This window comes from Pseudogymnoascus destructans, assembly GCF_001641265.1.
Source record: "Pseudogymnoascus destructans isolate 20631-21 unplaced genomic scaffold scaffold_17, whole genome shotgun sequence".
In the NCBI taxonomy this organism is placed as follows: Eukaryota; Fungi; Ascomycota; class Leotiomycetes; order Thelebolales; family Thelebolaceae; genus Pseudogymnoascus; species Pseudogymnoascus destructans.
In genome coordinates this window covers 716,164-725,378 of record NW_020167536.1, presented here as the reverse complement: position 1 = coordinate 725,378, position 9,215 = coordinate 716,164, and the positions used below count along the sequence as shown (strand labels likewise).

Below are 9,215 nucleotides of genomic sequence, written 5' to 3'. Positions count from 1 at the left end.
GTGGTGGTGTTTGTTGGTGTGTGTGGTGGTGTGTGGTGGTGTTTGTTGGTGTGTGTGGTGGTGTGTGGTGCTGTTTGTTGGTGTGTGTGGTGCTGTGTGGTGCTGTGCAGGGGGTGCTCTAGGGCGGAAGAGGCAGGAGGGCTGGGGCTGGGCGTACGGGGGAGGTACTTGTGTGGTTCTTCTTAGGAGGGCACCAATCAGGAAGAATAAAAAAAAAGGTGGGGAGGTGGGCTGTGTCCGTCGTTTCCCTGTCTATCCGTCCGCCGCCGCCGTCCTGAAATGCCTCGTTCGCTCGTGCTGCGTATGTAGGAGAAGGGGATGGAAGTGTGATACACAGCTTCGTACGTACAACGATACGATACATAAATTACATAAATTACATAAATTACATAAATTACATAAATTACATAAATTACATACATTACATTACTACATCATTACTACATTACCCATCCCATCCCCCCATCCATTGTCGCGCCGGGATAAAGCTGGCCCGATCGGGGCCCCACTTACCCACTTTCCGTCCATGTGCTTGCTACTCTACCACCTCCAGACAGAGGAGAGAGGACACCTTCCGCTTCTGACCGACCAGGCCACCCTACCTTACCTTAACCTGTCGTCGTCCCTGTCGTCGTCCCTGTCGTCGTCCCTGTCGTCGTCCCTGTCGTCGTCCCTGTCGTCGTCCCTGTCGTCGTCCCTGTCGTCGTCCCTGTCGTCGTCCCTGTCGTCGTCCCTGTCGTCGTCCCTGTCGTCCCTGCCAGCCGCCACCCGTCACTCGCAAGTTCGCCCGCTGCCAAACCAGACTCGCAAAAGCGTCCATCCGTCACACACAGTACAACAGTATAGTCCATGCTACCGTAGTCGGTCGGACATAGCACCGATTCGCCGTGGCCTCTCCTCGACGCCTCCAAGATTCGCCGTGGCCTCTCCTCGACGCCTCCAAGCGGCTGACATGCGGGTGGCCGCGGACGGAGGCGAGGGGTTTGGTGGGATGGGGGGTGGATGTAGAGGAATGTACAGTGTGCGTGTGTGCGTGTGTGCGTGGGGGAAGTTGACCTATCACGTGGAAGAGAGATGGGTGGTGGGGTGAGTTATCGGCCGGTCGGGTCCGCGTCGGCGATCGGAGTTTATGCCGGTAAGGGTGCCAAGCCAAGCCAAGCCAAGCCAAGCCACGCCAAGGACTGAGGGTTCTTTCTTTCCCTGCTGTCTGATGTCTGGGGCTTGTGCGTGTATGTCGGGAGAGAGTGTGTGCGCGCGTGTTTCTGTGAGTAGAGGGAGCAGGTCTTGACCAAGGCCTGATAAAGAAGCTGCCAAGCCACTATATGGCCATAGTATATAGCCTAGGCTCAGTTGGTAATAGCACTTATAGACCCTAGTATGTAGAAGTAGCTAGCCCTAATACACTAATATCAGAATCCATACTGCCTAGTGATGAGTTTAATCGAGTTGTTATACTAAATCCAGTATTTCTAGCCTAGTCCTATAGGTCTTGCTAACTAAGGAAATCGCTAATTACTTAAGTAGGGTAATGCCTAATTACTTAGGCAGGTTACACTGCTATCATGCCTTCTAAGAAACACACAAAAACTAAGGAATGCATCTTCTTACTAACTACATCAAAAAGAACAGCAACCTAATGTCGCTATGTTGTAACTGTCTTTGTAGCGAACATACTTACATCATCACTTCTAGCTACTGCCGTTATAGTGAATGTACTTGTTGCAACTCTAAATGTGACACTTATGCCCTATCTCCTACTAACTAGGGAAAGTTTTGTAAGGAGGAAGAGCATCTTAAGGCTAAAGAGAAAGCAGCTGCATTCTAGGAACAGGATGCTCACCTCTATGCCTAAGAAGCATACGCTCATCACATGCGTCTTCGCAAGCAGCAGAAGGCTCTTAAAACCTATGGTGCTAAGATGCTAAGTTGTGGTCTAAAATCCCTAGACAAGTTAGAGGAGGTCGAGGAGCAAGTAGCATGAGTGTCATACTGACATTCATTGCACTGAGTTTGCTATCAAACTCAAGAGCAAACTTAGAAATCTCCTCCTCAAACCTACAAGTCACTATACATATTTTGGCTTGTCACACCAACAACAAGAGCAATACTACTCAACGATTGCTACAACCCTCTATGATTCATTACACATCATTGCTCCTTAGTTACTGGGCTGATATGACCACATAGCATATCTCTACAACCCTCTATGATTCATTACATGACATCACTCCTTAGTTACTGGGCTAATACACATGACATATCTCTATCAACTAGAGGCCTAGGAACATGAACGATAGCTCCAAAAGCTTCTACAACCCTCTATGATTCATTACACGTCATCGCTCCTTAGTTACCCACAAGATTGGTTAAGTTATGACATAATTTGTCTATAGGGGTACTCTGACCTTGGATCTCCTTTCACTTCCTATAGGCTAGGAACCTAGGAGATGGTTCTATGGGCTTCTCTTACGTCGACTACACTTACCAAGCCTGGTTAGTCATGGAAAGTCTTGGAAAATGAGAGAACTACACTCCTTTAGCATAAATAGGATTGCCCTTTCCTTAAGAAAGGGCAAGCAGACAATACAGTAAATTGACTATCACATACTTCCACGTCTTTTACAAGCTTCCAAGCATTCATCTTGTTACTCCTTGTTTCTGAAAAGTCAGTGAGGTGTTAACCTCTGACTTACCCCTGAGTTCCCAGACTCAACATTTGTTGCAACTTGTCTGAACCACTTCACTACATCACACACCTGATTGCTGCGTTGTGGAATAGTCTAAGCTACAACCCTTTGGCTCTGTTTCCTAAGACAGTGTGTTGTCTTAGTAAAATCATCCCTTCCTTGGGTGGCTAGATTCTCACATCTGGTGCACCCACCATTACAGTGCACCCACCATTACATCCATGCTCCTTTTGGTACTAGTGTTGACTTGAGCTGTCTATAAGGCAAGTGCCTGTTGGATTTTGATTTGCTATAGATGTTACATCTCTTACTACTGTTTCTACCTGCTTCCTCATACCTAGGAGGTAGTAGTGTTAGGTGATTCGTTTGAAGGCTTGTGTTACTCCCTAATGGCTGTGTGCTAGCAATGAGTGGTGTTGTTCTTGCACTAGTAGGCATCTCATTTGACTTAGACATACACTAATCTGTTGTATCGAATCAATCCTTGTTTGTCAATGGCGAAGTTGGCTTCAACCTTGGTCAAGAGTCACTTTGCACATTCAATTATTATGTAAGCTTCCCAAGTTCTAAGTTCTCTATAGTAGCAATTGCGTTCTTAGAGCCTTTGCAATAGGTTATTGTAAAGTTGTAGGCAGGGTATAAAAACCAGCAGCTTGGCACCTTCTTATTCGGGCCGTGGTCAAGGTGATGGTTAGGCGGGTGTCTCTGGCATGTCTCTGGCATTGTCTCTGGGTGTCTGTCGCAAGTCTTGGGACAATGTCTCACCTCCCAATGCCTCACTCGTCTCGCGCCCCTCGCTCATTCCTCGTACCCTCGCCTTGTCCCCTTTGGTTCGAGTACGGGCCCCACCTTTCTCTCCTTGCAATCCCCTGCAAATCCCGAGTACTTTGTCTGTACGAAGGGTGTACTCTGGATGCCTCCCTCAAGCAAACCCCCAATCCCCCAATCCCCCAATCCCCCAATCCCCCAATCCCCCAATCCCCCCAATCCCCCCAATCCCTTCCCCCTGGTCTTTTCTCCTTCTCCCCCCGTCCCTTCTCCCCCCGTCCCTTGTCCCCCCCGTCCCTTCTCCCCCGCCCACCGTCCGTACTTAAAGCGACCCATGTCCCCTGCTTCCCGCATGGCATGCTCGACCGTTGACAAACCCTTCCACCTTAGCACCTCACTACCTTGCCTACCACCTTAGCACCTCACTACCTTCCCTCACTACCTTAGCACCTCACTACCTCACCACTCACTACCTCACCACTCACTACCTCACCACTCGCTACCTCACGCTCACTACTTTACCACCACACCACCTCACCACTCACTACTTTACCACCTTGCCACCACCTCACCACCTCACCCCTTCCCGTCCCTTCCCTTCCCTTCCCTTCCCTTCCCTTCCCTTCCCTTCCCTTCCCTTCCCTTCTCCCACACTCTTCTTTTCTTTTTCTTCTCTCCCAATTGTCGTCAAAACAAATCCTCAAAAGGTACCTGACGCTTCCCGCCCTCCCCCCCTATCCCATCAACATCCCCTACCCCCATCCCCTACCCATCCCCCCCCATTCCCTACCCATCCCCTACCCATCCCCTACCCATCCCCCCCCATCCCCTACCTACCTTACCTTACCCTGCTGCCCACCCACCCCCTCAAAACCCGACAGGCATTAATTAATTTTTGTTACCCACAGCTTCAGTCCCGCCCGACCACACCGTTTGCCACCGCCAAATCTAAATGAAAAAGTGAAGCTATTCACAACTCTCCTTACCCATCGACCGCAACTAACCCCCTGCGTATCTGTTCTTTCGACACGGCCCGATTTCACTTTTCCCTCACTATCGGTCGAGTCAAGCACCTTCAAACTTCTCTCCACCTTTCTCACTTACGCGACGCGACAAAGGGTACAAAAAAAATCGCGAAAAAATCGGGCTTCATCGTTCCGCGCTACCCAGCCCCGAGTCCGGGCAACATCTTGTGCTTCGAACGAGTTACTCGATAAAAGACTCGACGTTTCAAGTTTGTCCCACGACCTGAACGACTCGACGCTCTTCACCCAACCTCCTGCCGACTCCACGCGCACCCTCGCTCGTTATCGGTCTACTGCCAAGCGCTCGACGAGACCTGTAACCGGCCGGACCCTTCCATACGCGCAAAAAAAAAGGCCCCTTGTCTAGTCGACAACACACACCTCCTCTCATCGCGACAGCTACAAGTCGCACGCGTGCGCATTCCCGATAACAACAAAAAGTCGCTTCTTCTCGCGACCGCCCTCGCCGCGCGCCTTGCTCCAGCTCCGCAAGCGCACAACGCGAGGACTCTACCACCTGTCAATGGTTGTTTTGGCTCATTGGGAGTAATTCGCAATGGTGACTGACAAATATTATTCACAGCAGCATCAGCCGCACCACGCGCAGGGCCCGCCGCCGCAACAACTGCCGCACCAGCGCCCCTCCAGCGTCGTGCACCAGCAGCAGCAGCCGCCCGCACCGCAGCAGCAACAGCAGCACTCCGGTGCCTACCAACCCTCCCACGGCCTGCCGCAGCAGTACGGCCAGAACGGCACCGGTCAGGTCGCCCAGCACCCGCAAGACGTGCCCTACTACACCCACGCGAGCCCCTACAGCACGCCCAGCGCGACGGGCACCTATACCTCCGCAGGTGAGTTTGCGAGAGGTCCTACGGCGCCGCCCGCGCAACAGCACCAGCGACTGACGAGCGCAGCGGCAGACACGCCCGATATCATCGCAGCCGCAGGCATGGCGCGCCCTCTCTACCCCCCGATCTACCACACCCCTCAATCGAACTCGCCAGCCTCCGTAGCCTCGCCGTTGGGCCACGATCAGCACGGTCGCCAGATCTACTCCCAGCCTCCCTCTCAGATGCAGCAGCAGCAACCAATGTACTACACACCACCACCACAAACTTACCCGCCCATGCCGCAGCAGGGTAACCCCTCGCCGTACGGCCAGCATCAACCACAGCATCACCAGGGAATGGGCCCGCAGTCGAATCTGCTCATGTCACATCCACAGGCGCAGCACCAGATGCAGCACCCCGGCCAGCACCCACAGCAGATGACCAGCAGCCCGCGCGTCACCAAGATGGAGCACCCACCCCAACAACAACAGCAGCGCGCCGCCCCAGCACCACCACAGGGCCAACCACAACCCCCCCACACACTCCAGCACATCCCACCCGCAACCAACGGCGCACCACCTCTCCCAGGGACCGGCGTCAACCCCTCCGCAGCGCCTGGGCCAATCCCTGCCACAACCCCTCTCGTTGTCCGCCAGGACGGCAACGGCGTCCAATGGATCGCCTTTGAGTACTCTCGCGACCGCGTCAAGATGGAGTACACCATCCGGTGCGACGTCGAGTCCGTAGCCGTCGACTCGCTGGCCCCCGAATTCAAGACCGAGAACTGCGTCTACCCCCGCGCCTGCTGCTCCAAGGACCAGTACCGTGGCAACCGCCTCGTCTACGAGAGCGAGTGCAACACCGTCGGCTGGGCCCTCGCCGAGCTCAACCCCTGCTTGAGGGGGAAGCGCGGTCTCATCCAGCGCGCCGTCGACTCGTGGCGAAACAGCAACCAGGACCCGCGCCTGCGCTCGCGCCGCGTCCGCCGTATGGCGAAGATCAACTCGCGCAAGCTCGTGCACGCGGCACCGCTCGGCCTGCCGCCGGGAGCACCGCCGGGATCTCTACCGGTTCAGCAGCAACAACAACAGCAACAGGGGAAGATGGGCGCGCAGATGCATCATCATCACCAGGCGCATGCCGATGGGGCAGCGGCGCCGAATGGCGATGATGGAAGTGGTATGTTTCACCAGATGTGATACTTTCCCCCCCCCCCTCACGTTCAAATTTGAGGATTGCGATTAAAAGTTCTTTGTTATGATATAACACACACACACACATCTTTTCCCCATACATTTGCACACGCACCAGATGTTTTTGTTTGGACCCCCTCAGATTTCCGTGCTCGTGCACCACCATCATCTACTTCCCTTATACGCGCTGGGCTCGGCCCGATGTGGCTCATTTTTGTCTTCTCTTGTTCTTCAAACTCGGCTTCTCTAGGGCGCCTGCGGGCTGGATTTTGTTTCATCTCAATCTGATTGATTCTGTTTGGCTTTTTGTTCGATTCTCTCGGCTCTTACCCATTTTGTCTTTCTTGCCACACATCTTGTCTCCTGGTTTATTCCTGCTGCTCGTCTTTTTTTTTTTTTTACTTGTATTCGCTGGATACCGTCTACAACGTGGCGCGCGGAACGGCGTCGCTTGGTGGGGGGGGCTGGTGCTGGTGCTGGTGCTATGAGGGATGTTCGATGTTACGTTCGTCGGGGCGGAGTAGGATAATGATCTGGAAATGGAAAGGAGGGAAATTGGAAAAGGGGAGGCGGATTTTGCTTGTATACTAGAATTTTCCCACGGATGCCGAGCTGCACTGGCCACCCTGCTGTGCTTGCTGCCTGCCTTTGTGCGGCGCACACATACCCGTCGCGGCGGGCCCAGAGGGGCCGTCCTGCGCCGGCTCGTTCTGTCTATTCCATCCATCCACCCGTCTTATCTGTCGTCTCGTCATCATTTCGTCCGTCACGTCATCCGTCTGGGCCGTTTTGAGGATTGCGGTGTAGAAATAGGCTAACGCCGTCCTGTCTCCGTAGGCCCTCCCTCCCCCAACAACCTCGACGACAGCTCCAACCCGGCCTCCAATTGCCCCCCACAGAATCCAGCACTACCGACATCATCAACAACAACAGCAACCCTCCCCATCCACCCTCCCTCCACCACCATCACCACCGCCGCGGCCCCCCCTTCCCCCTCCGAACCCCTCAACCCCTCCCTCTTCCCCCCCATCCTCCCTCCCGGCAAATCCCCTAAATACCTCCACATCCCCATCTCCGCGCCCACAAAATCCCCCTCCTCAACCCCCACCACCTCCTCCCTCGCCACCACACACGCACCGGGCTCAGCTACATCAGGCGCGACGGGCGGGTTAGCAGCGAAACACAAGATCCGCGCTGACCTCGCCAGCGTCCGCGTCTCGGAGATCCCGGATAGTGTCCGTAAAGCCGCGAGCGTGTTTGTGAGGAGTTGGAGGGCGGTGTGGGAGAAGGCTGCGGGGGAGGATGGGGATGAGGTCGGGGGTGGTGTGGCTGGGAAAGGGGGTGTGGGTGTTAGGGTCCTTGCGTGGCCTTCGCTCCGCGGTGGTGGTGGTGGTGGTGGTGGAAGGGGGGAGGGAGGAGGGGGAATGGATGTGGTGATTCCGAGGGTTGGGAGGGCGAGGAGGGTTAGGGAGAGAGGGTTGAATGAGTTGGCGTGGAGGTTGGCGTGGGTTGGGACGAGGAGGGTGGGGGGGCGGAAGGTGTTGTTGCAGAGGTGTTGTGAGTTTTTCCCCTTTTATTTTCTTGTCTTTGTTTTGGAAGGGGTTGATGGTGATGCTGGTGATGACGGAAGTGGCGGCGGCTAACGCTGGGTAGTGGATGCGTATCGCATGAAGATTAGGAAGGCGCTGGAGGTTGTGGAAGGGGGGGAGAGGTTTGAGGTGTTTGAGTTGAGGGCTGGTAAGAGGGTTTGGGGGGAGAGGATGGCGAGGGGGAGGGCTGGGGAGGAGGTTTGATGGGGGTGCTGAGGTTTGTGGTGTTTGCTGAGGGTCTTGGTTTTCTCGGCTTCCCTTATTTTTTGGCTTCTTGGTTGGGTTGCTGGGTTCTTGGTTGCTGGGTTCTTGGTTTCTAGCTTCCTTGTTTTCTAGCTTGTATCGATTTCTTTGGATGGAGCGTTGGGGGGTTTTTGGGGCGAAGGGACGGGATGGGATGGAAAGGAATGGTGTTTTACTTCTCGATGGGAGCGTTTATCATTGTCTTGGAATACTTATCTTTTGTGTGAGAACATCAAGTAGAGCGACGAATTGATATTGCTAACTTCCAATGCTAACTTCTAACACTTGCCACGTAATGTACAACCCAACTTTCACTCTCAACTCCTAGAATTTGCCACCTGTCGGCGGTTGGTAGAAATCGAAAAAGGTTCAACTGCAAAACCTCGCCTGGCGGATGTGCTCAAACTTGATCTTGTAGCGGGATGTTTCTCTCTCGAGGCGTATTTTGAGGATAGTATTTCACTTGCAGTCGAAGAGCTCAAAGTATGTCCATATTGATCATTCCACTAAGTTGAAGCATCTGCCAATGTCTTCTTTGTGCTCTGAGTTGTAGGATCATAGTACCAAGCTCGTAAAGCTTGCTTTTGTGCATTCGTAATTGAGATTCGAGGCTTTTTAGGTGGTGGAGGTGCCATTTTCTATACCGGAAGTTAAGGATCTTGGCCGGAATTCTAGTATAAGGAGGTAGTATTGCCATACAAAATTCGCGTGATTGTAGGAAGGGGTCCGGTATTGGGAGGTTTCCGCTATAGCCGAGTCCGCTATAGGCAGTGATTACTGTACTAGGGGGGAATCCGCCCCAACTCAACCCCTACAAGACCCCTTCTCCCACATAAGGAAGCTCTCGTCACTACCGCGGACCGATTCAGGTGAAACATAG

The 9,215-nt window shown here is 53.7% G+C and overlaps 1 protein-coding gene across 1 annotated transcript; it reads left to right on the top strand.

The window, feature by feature from the left end:
- The first annotated feature begins 4,077 nt into the window (after positions 1 to 4,077).
- VC83_07076 (uncharacterized protein) lies at positions 4,078 to 8,598 on the top strand. The gene is made up of 5 exons (XM_024470655.1): positions 4,078 to 4,162; positions 4,364 to 5,331; positions 5,395 to 6,489; positions 7,341 to 8,060; positions 8,157 to 8,598. Exons 2-5 carry the CDS (start codon positions 5,037 to 5,039, stop codon positions 8,294 to 8,296), a joined length of 2,250 nt encoding a protein of 749 aa, XP_024322153.1. The 5' UTR covers positions 4,078 to 4,162; positions 4,364 to 5,036; the 3' UTR covers positions 8,297 to 8,598.
- Positions 8,599 to 9,215: the final 617 nt, after the last annotated feature.